This window comes from Pongo pygmaeus, chromosome 10 (assembly GCF_028885625.2).
Source record: "Pongo pygmaeus isolate AG05252 chromosome 10, NHGRI_mPonPyg2-v2.0_pri, whole genome shotgun sequence".
Lineage (NCBI taxonomy): Eukaryota > Metazoa > Chordata > Mammalia > Primates > Hominidae > Pongo > Pongo pygmaeus.
This window is the reverse complement of record NC_072383.2, coordinates 115,548,257-115,569,666: the sequence shown is the minus strand read 5'-3', so window position 1 is coordinate 115,569,666 and position 21,410 is coordinate 115,548,257. Positions and strand designations below refer to the sequence as shown.

Below are 21,410 nucleotides of genomic sequence, written 5' to 3'. Positions count from 1 at the left end.
TTTGAGACAGGATCTAGCTCTGTCGCCCAGGCTGGAGTGCAGTGGTGTGATCAAGGCTCACTGCAGCCTCCACCTCCTGGGCTCAAGCGATCCTCCCACCTCGGAGTAGCTGGGACCACAGGCGCATATCACCATGCCCGACTAATTTTTTAATTTTTTGTAGAGATAGGGGTCTCGCTATGTTGCCCAGGCTGGCCTCAAATTCCTGGGCTCAAGCGATCCTCCCACTTTGGCCTTCCAAAATGCTGTGATTACAGGAGTGAGCCACCACGCCCAGCCTTGATGGCAACTCAAAAGTTTGGCCTGACGATGTTTTCATGGCTGGTGTCATAATGTTGCCCTGAGAGGCATGTACTGTCACCTTGTGCTATTAATCTACATTTAAATATCTATCATAATCGGGCGCCCTGGAAAACCCTTCTTGAATCAGCCTATACATTTTTGGTCTGCACCACCTCCAGTTAGCCCCTGTAGTGGGCACTGTAAGTGCCCCACAAAGGCCCTTTCTGATCCCTTTTGCCAGATTCCTATGCTGCAGTTTCGTGTGCCTTGCTGGTATCTGGGGCCTTCAGAGGCTTCACCTTGGAGCCTCTTAGGGGAGAGTCTGAAGTGCAGGAAGTCCCCCCATCAGCCCAGTGCCAAGAATCATTTGGTGTGTATTTTGTGGGATGGGACAAACTCTGAGATGAAACTTACGCTCCTGAGCTCCCTGGGGGATCCGGCTAAGACTGAGAGTTCGCCAGAGCTTGGCTTCTTTCCCTTCCCTGTTCTGTTTCACTCATGATTCCCTTACTGGTTTCTTGTGGGAGCACTTCTGCAATAAATCACATGCACCTGAACAGGATCTGCTTTAGGGGAAACCAACATAAGACAACCACCCACTCCGCGAAGGGCTTCTTCTCCTTTGATCTAAAACAGTTGCACTTGGCTTCAAGAGGTGAAAGGAAAATCAAGACCACAAACACAAGTTGTACCAACAGATGGTATTTATTGGCTGAAGGGTACTTTGGGAGACATTAAAAACACCAAAGGCAGCTGTTTGTCCCACAGCAGAAGTCTTAAAAGATTCCAGGACCCACTTTATTTACCTTTCTTCTAATCCCGAGTCTCAGCAGCCCGGATGTCTTCCTACCACTGTGCACATCATTCTTCTCTTCCGAAGCTGATGCACCTATCACATCTGAGTCCAAAGCCTGCCTTTCTTATTCCCTCACATTTACTATTCTCAAGATATTTTACATGAAGAGGACCATTTCTAAGGACTTCATGGAACTTGAGTCAGTGAATCATAAAATATTAAGGGCAGGATACTGTGAACCTGATACTCGATTAACCCTACTTACAACAAATGAGTTGCAGAACCAAGATACATAAAAGAGAGTGGCATTGTTCTTTTCCAACGGGGACTCCTGGCTGCTTTCGCACAGGTATTGGGGAATTCATGCAGCCTGTGTTGGAAACACTCCTCATCAGACACTGTTTTCCCCAGGACAGAAGTTAAATCCCCCCACTGAGAAGAAAACCTCAGATGGGACGTTCCCCCAGAGGGTAGGGCACGCACTAATAAAATCCTGAACTAAACCATCCCACCTGCTCCTGTGTGTCCCCCACATGTTACATTCTTTACAGTGTTAACAGGCATGGCTCATTCTTTGCAGTGTTAGAGAATTTTATTTTATTGTTTTGGTGGCATGGGCATAATTGGAGAAGCCATTGGGGTATTCACTAGTAACCTACATTGTTAGTTTCCTTGGTTCCAGCAGGTAATACACTGGGTTCCGTCACCCTGGAGATGGCTACAGGGAGGCCGAGTGACTTTCCAAAGTAATAAAGAGTTTGGAATCAGAATTCCAGGTGTGACTCCCAGCAGACTGTTCTATCTATTTCCTGACACACCTGCACTTTCATCAATCTTCTCCAGCTCCAATTTCTTGTGCCCCTTCGACAGCATCCACAGGCAGGATGATCTTTCTGATAAAAACCAGTTGCAGAAGTTCCTGTTGCTTCCCTTTGGTTCTTCCTCAGGGTAGGGAGAACAGAGCAGCTGCATTCACGTGGCCCCATTTCCCTCTGCTTCCCCTTCCCACTTGATTATTCAGGCAAGTGGGATTGAAACATCATGGCCATCGCCATAGTAACAGAGCCTGAAAGATGCTACACTGCCCTGGAACAGACGTCTTGCTGGGTACCAGGAGAGAGCCAGGGATGCCAAGCCAAGGGGAAAGTCTTGGCTTCGTGGCACACAGGGGCGAATGTCCTGAATCTATGGGGGTGGGGGGGGAAGGGGACATGTTAATACTGGCTGACAGCGAGGTGGCTGCAAAGCTCCTCCATTTCTCCTGGGCCTTGCACGGTAATCTGCCCACTGGCCACACAGATTGCTTTCTCTGTAATGCCACTGGCGCCAGCCTGTTGTGCTGAGGTTGACGATAACAGAACAGACTTGGGAGAGGAATAGGGCAGGCAAGATTCCGGTGGCTTCTGCGTGGTCACCTGTGCCATCTCATGCCAGATTTCAGAGCAGGGAACATTTCAGAGGTGGAGAAGTGGCTCTGTCATAGAGAGCACAGAAGCACAGATGGTTACGGTGCTCCAGGCCACTACCCTGGTTGGTGGAAACATCCATAACATGGGTTGTCCTGTTTGCTCTGAAGCCTACCAGAGGGGATGGCAATGTCCACAGGAGCCGCTGACAGGCCTGAGACTTAAGTGAGGGAGATGACAGAATAGAAAGAGGAGAAAGACATAAAGACAAGAGACCAAGGGGTAACCACATCTAGGCCAAAGCTGACCTTTCTTTCTTTTTTTTTTTTTTTTGAGACAGAGTCTCGCTTACTCTGTCACCCAGGTTGGAGTGCTGTGTGCAATCTCGGCTCACTGAAACTTTCGCCTCCCGGGTTCAAGCAATTCTCCCTGCCTCAGCCTCCTGAGTAGGTGGAATTACAGGCACCCACCACCACGCCTGGCTAATTTTTGTATTTTTTAGTAAAGAGGGGTTTTGCCATGTTGGCCAGGCTAGTCTTGAACTCCCGACCTCAGGTGACCCTCCTGCTTCAGCCTCTCAAAGTGTTGGCACTACAGGCACGGGCCACCACACCCGGCCTCTCGTGTGCTTTTAGAAGACCATGTCTGCTGGGCCCCATGCCTGGAATGTCTGAGGGGCAGATCAGTGCGGAGGTTAAGAGTGTGGGCTCTGCTGGGGATAGCAGAGTGTGCCTGTAGTTGCAGCTACTTGGGAGGCTGAGGAGGGAGGATCACTTGAGCCCAGGAGTTTGAATCTAGCCTGGACAACCTGGATTTTTATTAGAGACCTCATCTCTAATAAAATTTTTTTTTTTTTAGATGTGGGTTCTGAAACTGTACCAGGCCTCTGTTGGAAACTCGGCCCGCCCATGCTGGCTGGGTGACCCTGGGAAAGTTACCGCACCAAGCTCTGTGCCCAAGTTTCCTCATCTATAAAACAGGGGACCCAACAGTACCTCCCCCATCACAGGGCTGTTGTGAGGATGACAGCACGTAATCCAAGCAGGATGCTGGATGCTGTGCCTGCCGCGCATGAAGTATTTGGGACCTTAAGTCATTACAGGTATATGGTGGGGCCCAACAACTGTATTTTGAAAATACTTTGGGCCGGGTGTGGTGGCTCATGCCTGTAATCCCAGCACTCTGGGAGGCTGAGGCAGGTGGATCACTTGAGGTCAGGAGTTTGATGCCAGCCTGGCCAACGTGGTGAAACCCCGTCTCTACTAAAAATACAAAAAAAATTAGCTAGGCATGGTGGCACGCACCTGTTGTCCCAGCTACTCGGGAGGCTGAGGCAGGAGAATCACTTGAACCTAGGAGGCAGAGGTTGCAGTGAGCCAAGATTGTGCCATTGCACTCCAGCCTGGGCAACAGAGCAAGAGTCTGTCTCACAACAACAACAACAACAACAACAAAAAAAAAAAAAAAAAGAGAGAAAAGAAAAGAAAAGAAAAGACTTCACAGGGCTCACAGGGATTCCAATCCACAGGCCTGGGCCATCTGGGAGGCAGTGACCTCTAGGCTCCTCCCCAGACTGCGCCATCAAGTACTAGGTACTAGCTACTAAGTTAAAATAACCAGCAGGTGGGCTGGGCACAGTGGCTCATACCCGTAATTCCAGCACTCAGCACTTTGCGAGGCCAGGACAGGAGGACTGCTTGAGCCCAGGAGTTTGAGAACACCCTGGACAACATAATGAGTACTCGCCTCTACTAAAAATTAAAAAAAAAAAAAAAATTAGCCAGGCCTGGTGGCACACACCTATAGTCCCAGCTACTTGGGAGGCTGAGGCGGGAGGATGGCTTGGGCCCAGGAGTTCAAGGTTGCAGTGAGCTGTGATTGTGCCAACTGCACTCCAGCCTGGGTGAAGACCCAGACCCTGTCTCAAAAAAAAAAAAAAGAAAAAAGAAAAAAGAGGCTGGGCATGGTGGCTCACGCCTGTAATCCCAGCACTTCGTGAAGCTGAGGTGAGCTAATCATTTGAGGTCAGGAGTTGGAGACCAGCCTGGCCAACATGGCAAAACCCTGTCTCTACTAAAAAATACAAAAATTAGCCAAGTGTGTTGGTGGGTGCCTGTAATCCCAGCTACTCGGGAGGCTGAGGCAGGAGAATCGCTTGAACCCAGGAGGTGGAGGTTGCAGCGAGCCGAGATTGTGCCACTGCACTCCAGCCTGGGTGATAGAGCAAGACCCTGTCAAAAAAAAAAAAAAAAAAAAAGGAAGGAAGGAAGGAGGGAGGGAGGGAAAGAGAGAGAGAGAGAAAGAAAAGAAAAGAAAGAGAAAAGAAAAGAGAAAGCCAACAAGTGGGAACTTCATGTACTGCCAGGTCCTTGACTTGGAGTGGAGAAGGAAGACGCATCTAGAAGGGCATCAAGTCTGAGTTAGGAAGACGTCCCCTTTTGCAGGGGAAGGAGGCACGCACTACACCACAGAACGAGAGAGGAAGATGAAGGTCAGAAGGACAAGACAGGGGCGGGACTTTGGGGTCAGAAGTGGTGGAGGGCAAGAGGCAGGATGTAAGTGCTTGAGGCCTGTTTCTCAGGAAGCCCCCGCAGGGCTGGGTCCGGGCATGCTGACCCTTGGCGTCCTTCTGGGTGTCCTTAGTGTTCGGTCCTAGTACACCTGGAAGTGTGCGGACGTGGCGCCGTCCTTCCAGCAGCGCAGGGTGTCCACAGCAACCGAGCGGCAGAGCGGGCAGGTGCGCTCACGGTCCAGCCACAGGCAGAGGCACTCCTCACAGAACACGTGCTGCGGGGACAGCAATCAGCAGGCACCAAGACTCTTTACTGCGCGTCCACCTCGGTCTCGGGAGCAGGAGAAGCGGCAGCGGACTAGACAGACAACCCCTGCCTTCGGGGCGCCTGCACTCGCATTGGGGAGACAACGCGACTCTAAAATACTGAGTTATCAGTAGGAAGCACCAAGATGAAACAGCAGGGGAGGGGACGGGTGTGGTGGCTCACGACTGTAATCCCAGCACTTTGGGAGGCTGAGGCGGACGGATCACCTGAGGCAGGAGTTCGAGACCACCCTGGCCAACATGGTGAAAACCCGTTTCTACTAAAAAATACAAAAATTAGCCGGGCTTGGTGGTGGGCGCCTGTAGTCCCAGCTACTCAGGAGGCGGAGGCAAGAGAATCATTTGAACCCGGAGGCAGAGGTTGCAGTGAGCTGAGTTTGTGCCACTGCACTCTAGCCTAGGTGACAGAGCAAGACTCCATCTAAAAACAAAAAACAAAAAACAAAAAAAAAGCAGGAGGGAGAAGGAATAGGGAGGGCTTGGGCGGGTTGGGATGTTAAGGACAACTTTACGGACATACTGACATTTGGGTAAAACTTGCAGGACGGTGAGGAGTGAGCCCTGATGAGATCTTGGGGAAAAGCACTTCTAGCAGCAACAGCATGTGCAAAGGCCCTGAGGCTGGACTATGTTTGATGTGCAGGAGGAACAGGAAGGAGAGGATAGCTTGGCTGGGATTGTCGGGGTGGATGGGAGAGGGAGATGAGGTCACAGAAGTGATGGAGGGTGAGGGGTGCAGATGGTGTAGGTACTTGTGGGCCATTGTGAGGTCTTTGGCTCTTATTCTGAGAGAAGTAAGGGGCCATGGCAGGGCTTGGAGCAGAGGAGTGACCTGATATGATGTGCAGTTTAAAGCGATCCCTCCGCCTTCTAGGTTGAGAATAGAACACAAGGGTCAAGAGGAAAGGCAGGTAACTAGTGCTACAATAAACAGATACATGCACGCATATGTTCACTGCAGCACTATTCACAATAGCAAAGACATGGAATCAACCCAAATGCTCATCAATGATAGACTGGATAGAGAAAATGTGGTACATATATACCATGGAATACTATGCAGCCATAAAAAGGAACGAGATCATATCCTTTGCAGGGACATGGATGGAGCTGGAAGCCATTATCCTCAGCAAACTAACACAGGAACAGAAAACCAAACACCACATGTTCTCACTCAATGAGTCAGAGCTGAACAATGAGAACACATGGATACAGGGAGGGGAACAACATACTGGGGCCTGTTGTGGGGGCTGGGGGAGGGAGAGCATCAGGATAAATAGCTAATGCATGTGGGGCTTAATACCTAGGTGATGGGTTGATAGGTGCAGCAAACCGCCATGGCACACGTTTACCTATGTAACAAACCTGTACATCCTGCACAGGCATCCTGGAACTTTAAATTAAATTAAATTTAAAAAAAAAGAGAGAGCCAGGCACGGGGGCTCAAAATGTAATCCCAGCTGTTTGGGAGGGTGAGGCAGGTGGATCACATGAGGTCAAGAGTTTGAGACCAGCCTGACCAACATGGAGAAACCCCGTCTCTACTAAAAATACAAAATTAGCCGGGCGTGGTGGTACATGCCTATAATCCCAGCTACTCGGGAAGCTGAGGCAGGAGAATCACTTGAACCCTGGAGGCAGAGGTTGCGGTGAGCTGAGATCGTGCCATTGTGTTCCAGCCTGGGCAATGAGAGCAAAACTCTGCCTCAAAAAAAAAAAAAAAAAAAAAAAAAAAAAAAAAAAAAAAAAAAGAGAGAGAGAGAGAGAGAGGCAGGGAGATTGGAAAGACCAATGGGTTCCACCATTCTCTGGCTGTATAACTTGGACAAGTAATGCAACCTGTTTGTGCCTCAGTTCCCCCATCTGTAAAATGGGGATAGAACCCCCTCATTGGAAGATTAATTAACATGTTAAAAGTACTTAGCTATGACAACCAAATGCAGCACATGAGTCTTGATTGGTCCCGGGGGGGGGGGGTGGGCAAAAAAAAATGCCAACTATAAAGGGTACTTTGAAGGCAACTGGAGACATCTGAATATGTACCATATATTAAATAATATTTTATGTTAATTAAAAATTTCCTGGGTGGCCAGGCACAGTGGCTTACACCTGTAATCCTAGCACTTTCGGAGGCTGAGGTGGGGGGATCACTGAGGTCAGGAGTTTCAGACCAGCCTGGCCAACATGGTGAAATCCCGTCTCTACTAAAAATACAAAAATTAGCCAGGCGTGGTGGCACATGCCTATAGTCCCAGCTACTTGGAAGGCTAAGGCAGGAGAATCGCTTGAACCCAGGGGGCAGAGGCTGCAGTGAGCCGAGATCGTGCCACTGCATTTCAGCCTGGGCAACAGAGTGAGCTAGACTCCATCTCAAAAAAAAAAAAAAAAAGAAAAAATCCTGGGCATGCTAGTGGAATTGTGATTATCTGAGAGTATGTCCTTGTTCCTGGGAGATGCACACTGAAGTATTTAGGGATGAAGAATCTAAATGTCTACCACTTACTCTTAACTGGTTTAGGGAAAAAAATTGATGTCAAAAAAAGGGCAAATGTAAAATGTTAATGATCGGTAAATCTGGGTGAAGAATAGAAGAGTTTCATGCAACTTTTCTGCAGGTTTGAAATTTTTCAAAATGAAACGTTTGAGGAAAATAATAATATAAAAATCTAAACAAAATGTTTTTTTAAAAGCAAAACCACAAAAAAGAAGCTAGGCACAGTGGCTCATGCCTATAACCCCAGCACTTTGGGAGGCGAAGGCAGGAGGATGGCTCAAGGCCCGGAGTTTGAGACCAGCCTGGGCAACATGGCGAGACTTCCTCCACCCCCATGCCCCGTGTCTCTACAAAAAAAAAAAAAAAAAAAAAATTAGCTGGGCATGGTGGCATGTGCCGTCCCAGCTACTTGGGAGGCTGAAGTGGTGGGAGGATTGCTTGAGCCCAGGAGGTTGAGGCTGTAGTGAGCTATGATCATGCCACTTCACTCCAGCCTGGGAGACAGAGTGAGACCTTGTCTAAAAAAATAAAAATAATATAAAAAAGAAGGCACTTGGAATAATGACTGGCAAATAGTAAGTGCTCTGTAACTGTTAGCTATTATTATAGTAATAATGATTATTATCTTATATGTTTACTGTTTATTATCTGTCTTGCCATGCCAGGCTGTAAGCTTCTTGTAAACCCCTTCATTCCTAGCATGGTGTAGAGTGGGTGCCTAATTGTAGACAGCACTCTGAAGGAGATTTCCATGGTATTATGGAGGTGTGTGACAGAGGGACCAGTTTGATCCAAGGGGTAGTCAAGGAAGGCTTCCTGGAGGTGGGGACACTTGAGTCGAAGCCTGAAGAACATTTAGCAGTTAACTGGGCAGAAGAGAGGGGATGGAGATAGAACATTCCAGGCTGAAGGAAGTCTCCTGTGCAAAGCTCCTGAGATAGGAAGATGTTTGAGGCACTTGAAGACAGCTAATGTGGCTGTAGTTGGGGGTGCAGGGGAGAGAGGGAGTGGGGAAAGGAGAGAAGTCCACACAGAGCCGTGAAGACCACACTGGATTCTCATCATGGTCTGGAGGGCAGGACCCAGGGGTCAGCAAGCCCTTCAGCTTCTACAGATTCCCACTATGGCACCCATTACCCTCTATGATGGCCCTTCTCTCATCCAGCCCCATCCTCGCACCCTGGAGTAACTGATGTCATTGACATGCCACATGACCTGCAACCCATGGCTTATTCACAGCCTTCCAACCAACTTTAGTATCACCCTGGGATGCCCTTTCTCCATCTTGACCAGCTGGGTGCATGCCCAGTTCTTTTGGAAGACTCAGCCAAGCAATTATGTCTCCCTTGTTTTATGATGTTGCCCCAGTTCCATCCTGTTACTGTCTCCTGCAAATATAAGTACTGATCGCGTCTTCTCTCCTATGCCACTCTTCCTGGCGAAAACTCCTCTCAAAGCATCGCATGACACTTCTGGAATTATTTGCAAATTCATCTGATTGTTCACTAGATTAACAGCTCTCTCTCTCTCTCTCTCTGTCTCTCTCTCTCTCTCTCTCTATATATATATATATGTATTTTTTTTTTTGAAACTGGGTCTTGCTCTGTCGTCCAGGCTTGAGTGCAGTGGTGCGATCACAGCTCACAGCAGCCTTGATCTCCTGGGCTTGAGCGACCCTCCTGCTTCAACCTCCCAAGTAGCTACAACTACAGGCATGTGCCACCATGCCTGGCTGATTTTTTAATTTTTTTGTGGAAATGGAGTCTCACTTTTTTGCCCAGGCTGGTCTCAAACTCCTGGCTTCATGTGATCCTCCCACCTTGGCCTCTCAAAGTGCCGGGATTATAGGTGTGAGCCACCGTGCCCAGCCACTGGATTGAGAGCTTTCTGAGGGCAGAACCTGGCTTTATGCTGAGTACGGTTCTTGCTCAGATGCTCAGTAAATATCTGTTGACCAACCGAATGGGACTTAACCATGCTACCCTGGACAAAAGTGGTACTTACATAGGAGAATGCAACACAACCCCTGTTCACATAAACTTGGTTAACTGAATGGGAAATAGCCATGAAATTTAGCAGTTTTTTCACTCATTCATTCAACACATTCATTGAGGCTCTCACACTTCTAATTTAATAGTTCTCAGATGTTCTGGTGCTAAGACCCCTTTATATTTTTTAAAAACACTGAAGACCTCAAAGAGCTTTTGTCTATGTGGTTTAAATTTGTCTATATTTACAAATTTAGAAATATTTAGAAATAGAAACGGAGACATATTTAAAACATAATGGCCAGGCACGGTGGCTCACGCCTGTAATCCCAACACTTTGGGAGGCCAAGGTGGGCGGATCACGAGGTCAGGAGTTCAAGATCAGCCTGGCCAACATGGCGAAAGCCCGTCTTCACTAAAAATACACAAATTAGCTGGGCATGGTGGCGTCTGCCTGGAATCCCAGCTACTCGGGAGGTTGAGGCAGGAGAATTGCTTGAACCGTGATGGTTGCAGTGAACTGAGATCGTGCCACTGCATTCCAGCCTGGGCTACACAGTGAGACTCTGTCTCAAAAAAAAAAAAAAAAAAAAAAAAAAAAAACAACCAACCAACCAACCAAAAAAACCCCATAATACACAAGCACATATTCATGAGCCACCAGAGTGATGACCTCCTCACAGGTGATGCAGCCTCTGGAAAACTCCACTGTACACTCATGAAAGAACTAGAGCAAAAAAGCCAATAATGTCTTAGTATTATTATATAAATGGTTTTGACCTCACAGACCCCCTGAAAGGAACCCCCAGGAGTACCCTGGCCACACTTTGGGAACCACTGTTCTAACTGCTTAGTCAACATCTGCCCCGCCCTCTAGGTGGTAAACGCCATGAGGGCAGCCATGTTGTTATCGTACTCCTACTGTCCAGCCCTGAGCTGGCACAGAGTAGGCGCTCTGTCAACGGAGAGGACAAATGAATGGGAATGCAGATGACAAATGACCAAACAGGAAAGTCTGGTGATACTAGGGTGACGAAGGCCTGGTCCCTGCCCTCCGGGAGCTCACAATCCCTTCCTCAGAGAAATGGGAGGACAGAATCTGGTGTCAAATGAAAAGGTTCAAAAAACCAGGTTTACCCAGGGCCCAGCTGAGGAGTTCACGGCCGTGGACTGCCTCCAGCATGTGGAGAAAGGTATGAACGTCTACAGAGGAAGGGGGAGGAAGAAGGAGCCCTTTCTCAGCTGAGAAGGATAGGATCGGGTGGATTGATGGGCAGTGGGGAAGGCAGGTGGCCCTGGATTGTTTTTTTGTTTGTTTGTTTCTTGGGTTTTTTTTTTTTTTTTTTTTTTTTTTTGAGACACGGTCACACTCTATCACCTGGGCTGGAGTGCAGTGGTGTGATTACGGCTCACTGCAGCCTCGACCTTTCGGGGCTTGAGTGATCCTCCCACCTCAGCCTCCTGAGTAGCTCGACTACAGGCATGCACCACGGCACCCAGCTGATTTTTGTATTTTTTGTAGAGTTGGGGTCTTCCTATGTTGCCCAGGCTGGTCTCAAACTCCTGGGCTCAAGGGATCCACTCGCCTCAGCCTCCCAAAATGCTGGGATTACAGGTGCAAGCCACTGTGCTCGGCTGGCCTTGGATTGTTAACTGCCCCCGGTCGTGCCTCCTGAAGCACAGAATTGGGGTTAAACCAGTCACCTCACCCTCACCCCAAATTCTATCCAGATCTTGCCCAAAGATCCAGAGCAGGCAGGTGGGACTTGGGACAAGAGCCTACAATCACAACAGCCAGCCCCAGTGTGAGAGAAGAGGCTTTGAGTGGGAGAGGGGCATTTCTGGACCTAGCACTTGGTGTTCAGGGTGAGCTGAGAAAGCAGGAAGCAGCCAGGCCTGGGTCCAGGGGGATGAATGCAGGTGAGGAGGAGAACAGACAGTCATGAGCCACTACCCCTTATAAAGTATAAATACACCGGGCACAGTGGCTCACGCCTGTAATTCCAAAATTTTGGGAAGCCAAGGTGGGTGGATCACTTGAGGCCAGGAGTTTGTAACATGGAGAAACCCCGTCTCTACTAAAAATGCAAAAATTAGCTGGGCATGGTGGTGGGTGCCTGTAATCCCAGCTATTCAGGAGGCTGAGGCAGGAGCATCGCTTGAACTCTGGAGGCAGAGGTTGCAGTGAGCCAAGACCATGCCACTGCACTCCAGCCTGGGTGACAGGGGGAGACTCTGTCTCAAACAAACAAATAAATAAAATAAAGTAGGAACACGATACCAGGCCCAGTCAATGTTCTTTATGTGCATAATTGCACCCTAGTCTCATAACAGCAAACAGACAGGTCAGTGAGACTCAGAGAGTGGGAGCTGTGTGCCCAAGGTACACAGCTGCTAAGTGGCAGGGTTGGAATCCGACTTGGGCATGTGAGAGGCAGATCTCCATTATGGCCCCCAGTATCCCTTTCTCCTGGTGTTCATAGCCTCGTGTATCCCCTTCCTTTAAGTTAGGGTGGCACCTAGTGACCTGCTTCCAACCAGGAGGACACAGTGAAGGTGATGGGATGTCCCTTCTGGGATTGGGTTACAAAAGACTGTGACTTCCAGAACTCAGGGTATCTACTGGCCATAAGAGCCAGTGAGGAACTGAGACCTTCAATTTCACAGCCCATGAGGAACAGAATCCTACCAGCAACCACACAGCAGAGCTTGGATGCAGCTCCTCCCCAAGTTGAGCCAGGAGATGACCACAGCCCTGGCAATACTTTGACTGCAGCCTGTGAGAGGCCCTGGGGCAGAGGACACAGCTAAGTTGTACCTGGATCCTCTCTCTCTCTCTCTCTCTCTCTCTCTCTCTCTCTCTATATAATTTATTATATATATATAAAATTTATTATATATATATAATAGCTATAATTATATAAATAATATATATATAAATTAAAAATATATATATTTTTTGAGACAGAGTCTTGCTCTGTCACCCAGGCTAGAGTGCAGTGGCATGACCTTGGGTCACTGCAACCTCTGCTTCCCAGGTTCAAGTGACTCTCCTGCCCTAGACTCCTGAGTAGCTGGGACTACAGGTGTGTGCCACCATGCCTGGCTAATTTTTGTATTTTTAGTAGAGACGGGGTTTCACCATGTTGGCCAGGCTGGTCTTGAACTCCTGACCTCAGGTGATCTGCCTGCCTTGGCCTCCCAAAGTGCTGGGATTACAGGTGTGAGCCACCATGCCCAGCCTTTTTATTTTTTTGAGACAGGGTCTCCCTCTGTCACCCAGGCTATGATGTAGTGGTGCAATCTTGGCTCACTGCAGCCTCCACCTCTTGGGCTCAGGCAATCCTCTCAGCTCAGCATCCTGAGTAGCTGGGACCACAGGCGTACACCACCAAACTTGGCTAATTTTTGTATTTTTGGTAGAGATGGGGTCTCGCTATGTTGCTTAGGCTGGTCTTGAACTTCTGGCCTCAAGCAATCTGCCCACCTTGGCCTCCCAAAGTGCTGGGATTATAGGCATGAGCTACCATGCCTGGCCTGTGCCTGGATTCTTGACCCGTAAAAACTGTGAGATAATAAACATTTGTTGCTTTAAGCCACTGAGTTTTGGGGTAACTTGTTACACGGCAATTGATAACTGATACAAAAAGCATCTGACTTTGTAGTGAAAACCCTTACTTATTATAGAGAATCTGGGAAAGGATGTTTGAAGCATTTAATTACGAAAAATGACATTACTGAAAATGTGGCTACTACCAGACAGGTCACACACACACACACACACACACACACACACACACAGATACATACCCCTAACCTCAGATCCTCTTTAATCACATAAACCAGGCCAGCCATGTCCAGACTTAGAATTAAACACTAATACTGAATATCGGTATAATACACTGTGATTTTCAAAACCCATATACAGCCCTATACATCATCTCATATAACTCTTAAAAAAGTCCTACGAGCTGCCCAGCAGCTTGTCAGTCTTGGACGACAGATGACATGGAGGGTCAGGGTCACAATGAAATGTGTTGCTCAGGGTTACAGAGTTAGTGCCTAGGATATTGTTGGTGCTCAATAAGCCCTCAAAGCATAGATGACTGGATGGAGGAGTCAGAGGTAGGTGTCAAGAACTCTGATCCCAGCTCAGCCATTCATTCATTCCGAGGAGGCAACGTGCACAGGCCTGGCTGGACACAGCAGAGACTATTCCCAGGAATTTCTGGAAAAAGTTCTCTGATCTTTTAATGCAGCCCTGGGGGCATCTCAAAGCCTGAGACCAAGCCTTATGGAATGGGCATGGCCAATGGCATCAGAGGCTCTGGATTTGAATCCTGGTTCTGTGACTGAGGAACAACAGGACCTCAGGCAAGTCCATCCCTTTGTTTTTCTGAGCCTGAGTCTTTGTCTCTATTAAATAGGGTTACTATGTCCCTCCCAAAGTGTCTGTGAGGATGGGGACAGATAAGGTCAAGTATGAAGAACTTGTAAGCACGAAATCAACAGGAGTCACCATTCTCCTGCCCTCTTGCCTTCATATCATAAAACATGCAAAAAACCAAACTCATAGTGACCAAGAATTGGAGGACAGTTCATTCTCTAAATGCACTCTTACTCTTCTCTTTGGCAAAGGATTTCTTTAAATGAACCAAGCTTCTCACTTTGTGTTCAAAATGCCCTTTCCCTGGCTCCCTGTAGCCTGTCAGAGGGCACACCATAAATACTTGCAGAGTGCCTAACTGGGCAAGTGCGCTCCTGAGCAGAGCATTCTAACCTCAGAACATGCTCAGTGTCTGCCCAACTAGCTTCAATTAACAATCTGCTTCCTGAGCCCTAGCTCAGGGGGTAGTGGGTGGAGTGGGAGTGACATATTGAGCTTAAAGGGGAGACAAGGTGTGGCTTTAGCCTAGTGGGCCCCTCTGCCCCTTCCTTCCTTCCTTCCTTCCTTCCTTCCTTCCTTCCTTCCACCTATCCATTCACCCACCCACCCATCTATATACCCACCCATCTGTCCATTCATTTGCTCACCCACACTGTCACTCACCCACTTATACCTCTATCTACCCACCTTTACACTCACCCATCCACTCCTCCACTTGGACACCATTCCATCCATCCGTCCATCTGTCCATCCATCCTATTTACCCACTCATCTGTCCATCCATTTGCCCATCCATACAGTCACTCACTCACTTATACCTCTGTCCACCTACCTTTCACTCACCCACCAACTTCTCCACCTGGCCATCATTCACTTCCATTCATCCACCCACCCATCCATCCATCCATCCATCCATCCATCCATCCATCCATCCATCCACCCACCCACCAATCCCATCCATCCATCCATCCATCCATCCACCCACCCATCCATCCTATTAATCTAAACATTCCATCCAACCATCCCATCCATCCTTCCTTCTGTCCATCCATCCATCCATCCATCCATCCACCCACCCATCCCATCTGTGCATCCATGCATCCCTCCATCCATCTGTCTGTCCGTCCATCCATCCATCCATCCATCCATCCACCCATCCATCCATCCATCCAATATTTACTGAGACAGTACTGTGGCTCTGCTGCTAAACAAGACAGACATGGTATCTGCTCTCATGTTGCTTGTGATTTGGCAGAAGGGAGACAGACCTTGCCCATCTAATTACCCAATGAACTACCTAGTTAACAATTGGAATAAGTGCTAAGTAGGAAAAACACAGGCATCTATGAGACCATATAGCTAGGGACGTGACTAGTCTGGGGAAGCAGAGTCAGGAAAGGCTTTATGGAGGAAGCAACATCGAAGCCGAGTCATTCATTCATTTGTTCATTCATTCAATGCTTTTAGGAATCAGCATGACCCATTTACCTGTGTGAATCGTCTCTGCGTTTCCAGGCCTAGCTCACAGCAACAGAGCAAGACTAAAATGTGTGCCTGGCCTGGTCATATGTACAGTCTTCAACCAGCACTGGATGTGGCTGTTACTCCTAGATCTGGGACAATGGGTGTCTTGTCTGACTCCTCCCAAGAATTTCTAATCCCGCTGCAGGAAGACATAGCGGTATCAGGAGAAGAATGGAGGAGAGACAAACAGATTGAGGCTTAGAGAGCTTGTCAGACTTTCACCTTGACATCATGTTCAAATCGTCCCTGCTACCAAGAAGGAACTACAGATGGCTCTGAAGCATATGAAAAGATGCTCAACCACGCTCATAATTAGGGAAATGCAAATTAAAACTGCACTGAGATACCGTTTGTCACCTGTCAGATTGGCAAAGCTCAAAAGAGGCTTGGTAACGCTGTGTGTTGGTGAGAGAAGGAGCAAGAGGCTGTGTCATACTGCATACTAGGAGCATTAAGTGGATACACTCTTTACAGAGGGCAGTTTAGCAATAACTGTCAAAATTGTGTACCCTCTGACCCAGTAATTCTGCTGCTAGGAATTTATCCTACCAAGAGCTCATGTGTGTGTGAAATGGGATGCATGCCCATAAGAGCTAATATTTATTGAACCCTGACCACGTGCCAGGAGCAGTTCTAAATGCTTCCCTTGAATTAACCTTTAATCAACACGATGGGCCCAGGTTGGTGCAATTGATCTCCCCATTCTGGATCATTCATGACAGCCTTATTTGTAATAACAAAAGATTATCAGCTACTAAATGCCTATCAATAGAAGAATGGTTAAACAAACTGGTCTATTCATAAGATGGCACATTATACAGCTATAAAATAGGATAAGGAGCAATCTCTAAGGTAGAGTTTTAAGTTAAAAAGGAAGGTGCAGAAAACAGCATAGGTAGCATGTACTATAACTTATGTCTTTTTTTAAAAAGATATGTTTGTAGGTATAAATATATACACACATATACATACATATGGTGACAGGCCTCCTTTTTATATCTTTCAAAGATTTTTTTAAAGTAAACTTTTTTTTTTGGAATAATTTAAGGCTTACAGAAAAGTTGCAAAGATAGAACAGAAAATCCCAGTACACCCCTCACTGGGTTTCAGTTTCCCCTAATGTCATCATCTTGCATTACCGTGGTACATTTGTCAAAACTAAGAAACCCACGTTGATATGTTACTATTAACTCAACTCCAGACTCTATTTGGATTTCATCAAACCCATTTTCTACTAATGTCCCTTCTCTGTTCTGGGATCCAACCCAGGTCCCAGACTGTGTTTAGTCATCATGTCTCTTTAGTCTTCTTTTTGAATGTTGATTCATGCAAATATATTATCCATTTAAAAAGAAATACAATTGAACATGAAAAACAACCTCCCCCTTCCAAATCTCCAAACGGCAATAACAACAGCAACAAAAATGCTTGTCGACGTTAAAAAGGAACCCAACTTCTATCCCCCTATCCGTAAGCCTTTCCATGCTTTTTAGTCTCCAGGCTATGCCTCCTCCAAAAACCCTTCCCAACCTGGAACTCATCGCTCTCTGCCTTAGTCCCCCGAGACACTGCATGAATCTCTCTTACATGGCACTTATCACTGCCTGCCTTGCTTCACAGTTATTTATGTAAGTGTCTGTCTCCCGGCGGAGACTGTGAGCTTCCAGAGGAGGGGACGGGATCTGCGGGCCCTCTGCCTCTCCTTCCTGGTGTCAGATAGGATGCTTTGACCCCAATACACATTTGCTGAATTGACACCTAGTCCCTGATGTCAGGAGGAGGAGGAGGGACACATTTAGGGAGTTAAAAGGAACAGGCCAGCACTTATGACTGTGGGCTGGTGACCCACAACTAATAAAAACAAATGGTAATAATAATTATACAGATGACAATGATAGTTCTGGCAACTTCTATGGTTGAATAATTGAAATTTAGCTCTTTGCATGGATAATCTACTTTAATCATAATAATAGCTCTATGAAGTAGCTGTTATTATTATGTCCTTTTTTTTTTTCTTTGAGATGTAGTCTTGCTCTGTTGCCCAGGCTGGAGTGCAGTGGCATGACCTCGGCTCACTGCAACCTCCACCTCCCAGGTTCAAGCAATTCTCCTGCCTCAGCTTCCAGAGTAGCTGGGACTAGAGGTGTGTGCCACCATGCCTGGCTAATTTTTGTAATTTTTTTTAGTAGAGACAGGGTTTCACCATGTTGGCCCGGCTGGTCTCGAACTCCTGACCTCAGGTGATCTGCCTGCCTCGGCCTTCCAAAATGCTGGGATTACAGGTGTGAGCCACCGCGCCTGGCCACTATTATATCCATTTTAGACATGAGAAAAACCAAGGCTCAGAGAGAGAGTGACTGACCCATCAGGGGTCAAGAATGCTGCTGAAATTCACATGCAGGATATTTTGATGTTACACCATACTGAATTTAGCATGTCTACATTTTACTAAGGAAACCAAGGCTCAAAGAGGTGAAATAATGTGCCCAAGTCCACCCAGCTACTAAGAGGCAGAAGTAAGATTGGAACCCAGGTCTGGCTGACTCCAGTCTTAACCGGATTGGCTCCCAGAGACCCATGCCAGAGACCCGAGGACTGCCCATGGGGAAGGGTCCTGCTCTCCCCCAGCCTTGGTCTCCAATGGTCCCGCCTGAACCCTGCTCACCTGGCACAGGAGAATCAGAGGCTCTCGGAACTCGGCCTGACAGATGGCACAGATGTCACCGGCTTCTGTGCACTGCTGCCCGGTGGCTCGGACTCCATAGTTCTATTTGAGGGAGGGGAGAGGCAAATACAGCTATGGACGCTCTTGGGAACTATGCCCTCAGGAGCACTGTGAGAACTGTGGGCTGAGGAAGGGGTCACTGCTGTTTCCAGTTCCTGATTCTCAGGACCTCGGTGGGGACCACCTGAAGCCAACTCACCTGAGAGGTGCAGAGAAGCTTGAGGGCTTTCCTAACTCCGCCCACACGTCCACAGATGTCGAAGGACTGAAAGGAGAGCAGGGTGGTAGCTGAAAAGTACCCAAGGATCTCTCGTGACCCCTGCACAATCACCCCACCCCATCCTCTGACCCTCCACCCATTTTTGACTCAGAACATTTTTAGGGCTCCTCTTCTCATTTGCACTTCTTTCTTCCCAACAGTGTTGCATGGCTTTTGTCTTGTTGCCTAATATCAAGAGTTTCCCCTGCTACCTAGGCCAGAATAGCAAATATATGGCATGCATAGGGCCTATTTCTCCTCCCAAGCCCACAGCAGGCATTGCTAATCGATCACAGCACTCTTCCTCTGAGCCCAGCCCACCCTGATAACCCTTCTCCATCTAGCACTCCAGTCAGCCACTGTGTTGATCAGAATCAGCAAGTAATCAGTACACCCCAATGGCTGATACTACATGGACTGCCTGGCCAGTCCTGCTGGAAGGAAGGAAAGAGAAGAACTCATGCATCCTCCCAGGATTCTCTAAAGCCAGAAATGGAGAACCAAAGAGAAAGAGAAGGATGTATGGATTTTTAGGGGGTAAAAAAACCTCTGATTTGTACTAATGATGAAAAAAAAAGCACTGCGTACTAATTTGAGGAGTTGAGGGTGTGCAATTTAACACAGATACTATTTTTGAGGTAAGAGAGATAGAAAACATTCAGTGGAAGTGTGGTTGGGAGCTTATGGCTTTAGAAGCAGCCCGCCTGGGTTCAATGCTTGTTCTGTTGTCTTTACCTGAGTGACCTTGGGCAAGTAACCTCAGTTTCTAACCTCCCTGTACCTCAGTTTCTTAACCTGTAAAATGGGAATAATGGGGGCCAGGTGGGGTGGCTCATGACTGTAATCCCAGCACTTTGGGAGGCTGAGGTGGGTGGATCACTTGAGGTCAGGAGTTTGAGACCAGCCTGGCCAACATGGTAAAACATCATCTCTACTAAAAATACAAAAATTAGCCAGGTATAGTAGTGAATGCTTGTAATCCCAGCTACTAGAGAGGCTGAGGCATGAGAATCGCTTGAACCTGGGAGGCGGAGGTTGCAATGAGCCAAGATTGCGCCATTGCACTCCAGCCTGGGCAACAAAGCGAGACTTGGTCTAAAAAAAAAAAAAGGAGTAATAATAGTATGTACCTTGAAGTGTTTGTGAAGATGACTATTGGAAAGAATATCATATGGTGAGCTTCATAGGTGAGAAATTAGGGTAGATTGAACCAGAAAAAATACTGATACATGTTACAATGTGGATGAACCTCAAAAATACAATGTTAAATGAAAGTGCCAGACACAAAAGGGCACCTATTACATGATTCCATTTATATGAAACATTCATAATAAGTATATTCATAGAGACAGAAAAAGCAGATTTGTGGTTGCGAAGGGCTGGGGGAAGGGGAGGTTGGAAGAATGGGGAGTGACTGCTTAATAGGTATTTCTTTTCAGGGTGATGAAAATATCTTGGAACTAGACAGAGGTGGTGGTGGTTGCGTGACATTGTGAATCTGCTCAATGCCATTTAATTGTACACTTTAAAATAATTACAGGAGGCCGGGCATGGTGGCTCATGCCTGTAATCCCAGCACTTTGGGAGGCAGAGGTGGGCAGATCACTTGAGGTCAGGAGTTCAAAACCAGCCTGGCCAACATGATGAAACCCCGTCTCTACTAAATATACAAAAAATTAGCTGTGTGTAGTGGTGGACACCTATAGTTCCAGCTATTCAGGAGGCTGAGGCAAGAGAATCACTTGAACCCAGGAGCGGAGGTTGCAGTGAGCCGAGACTGCGCCATTGAACTCCAGCCTGGACAACGGAGTGAGACTCTATCTCAAAAATAAATAAATAAAATAAAAATAAAACAGTTAGTGGTTAATTTCTTGTTGTGTGAATTTTCCCTCAATTAAAATAAATAAATAAATAAATCAGCATGGGTATTCTAGGTTGCCCAGGAGCCCCCTGAGGCCTGACTAGTGAATGGGGCCCTCCTTAGGCCGGCCCTCCAGCCTTGGGGCCACCTCACCTTGCAGAGGCTGTAGAGAACGATCAGGACCCCTCCCAGGAAGTAGCTGTTGGAGGAGTCGTCACCCATGATGTATTTGTACCACAGCTGGATGGGGACAAGGGATCGGAACAGCTGGCTCAGCTCCTCGATGACCAGATAGAACTTTCCCTGCAACCACACAGAGAACATCAATTATTATTAGCAGTAAAGACCCAAAGGACCCAGCTGGGGGGGCCCCCCGCCCCGGGCAGTGATGACATTCCAGGTCACAGGCAGGCCATTAATCAGCTCTGGAAAGCACTCAGGCCAGCTCCTAATGGGGCTGTGATATGGCCAGGGAGACGCGGCCCCTGCCTGCTGCCCTCACCCACCACCCAGCAGCCCAGAAGACCAAAGTGCCCAGGATTGAGGATCAAGTTTCAGGGTAGGAGAAACTCTACACCTTCAGGCAGAGGGCTGGAGAGTGGGTCACCCTCTGGGTCTTGCTGTGGCTTGGAGGGCTCAAAGCCCAAGGTGGGGGCGTAGTCCCTGCCCTCCGCATCCACGCCATCCTCATCTTTAGAGGGCTGACTCGAGCATCACAGGCGACTGCTCTCAGGGGCCCAGGCAGGATGAGCACAGAATGCAGGTAAAGCCAGGCCATAAGGCCCAAAACGGGGAGATACGTGTCCTTCCTAGCTCCACCACCTGCTCTTTCCAAGGAGGCAGGATGAA

The 21,410-nt window shown here is 47.8% G+C and overlaps 1 protein-coding gene across 3 annotated transcripts in view; it reads right to left on the bottom strand.

The window, feature by feature from the left end:
- Positions 1–968: 968 nt before the first annotated feature.
- Positions 969–21,410, bottom strand: part of RNFT2 (ring finger protein, transmembrane 2) — a 116,023-nt gene continuing 95,581 nt past the window's right edge. Inside the window, exons 8-12 of one of the 3 annotated variants that reach the window (XR_010122711.1) lie at positions 20,715–20,864; positions 18,641–18,706; positions 18,382–18,483; positions 4,715–5,271; positions 969–2,837 (exon numbers count right to left, since the gene is read on the bottom strand). Coding sequence is in view for 2 of the 3 variants with exons in the window: in XM_063646758.1 (XP_063502828.1) it covers positions 2,096–2,263; positions 18,382–18,483; positions 18,641–18,706; positions 20,715–20,864 (486 nt within the window). In the remaining variant the exon portion in view is untranslated. Of the gene's footprint in view, positions 5,272–18,381; positions 18,484–18,640; positions 18,707–20,714; positions 20,865–21,410 lie in introns of all 3 variants that reach the window. The other 2 variants (XM_063646759.1, XM_063646758.1) reach the window with 2 other exon arrangements.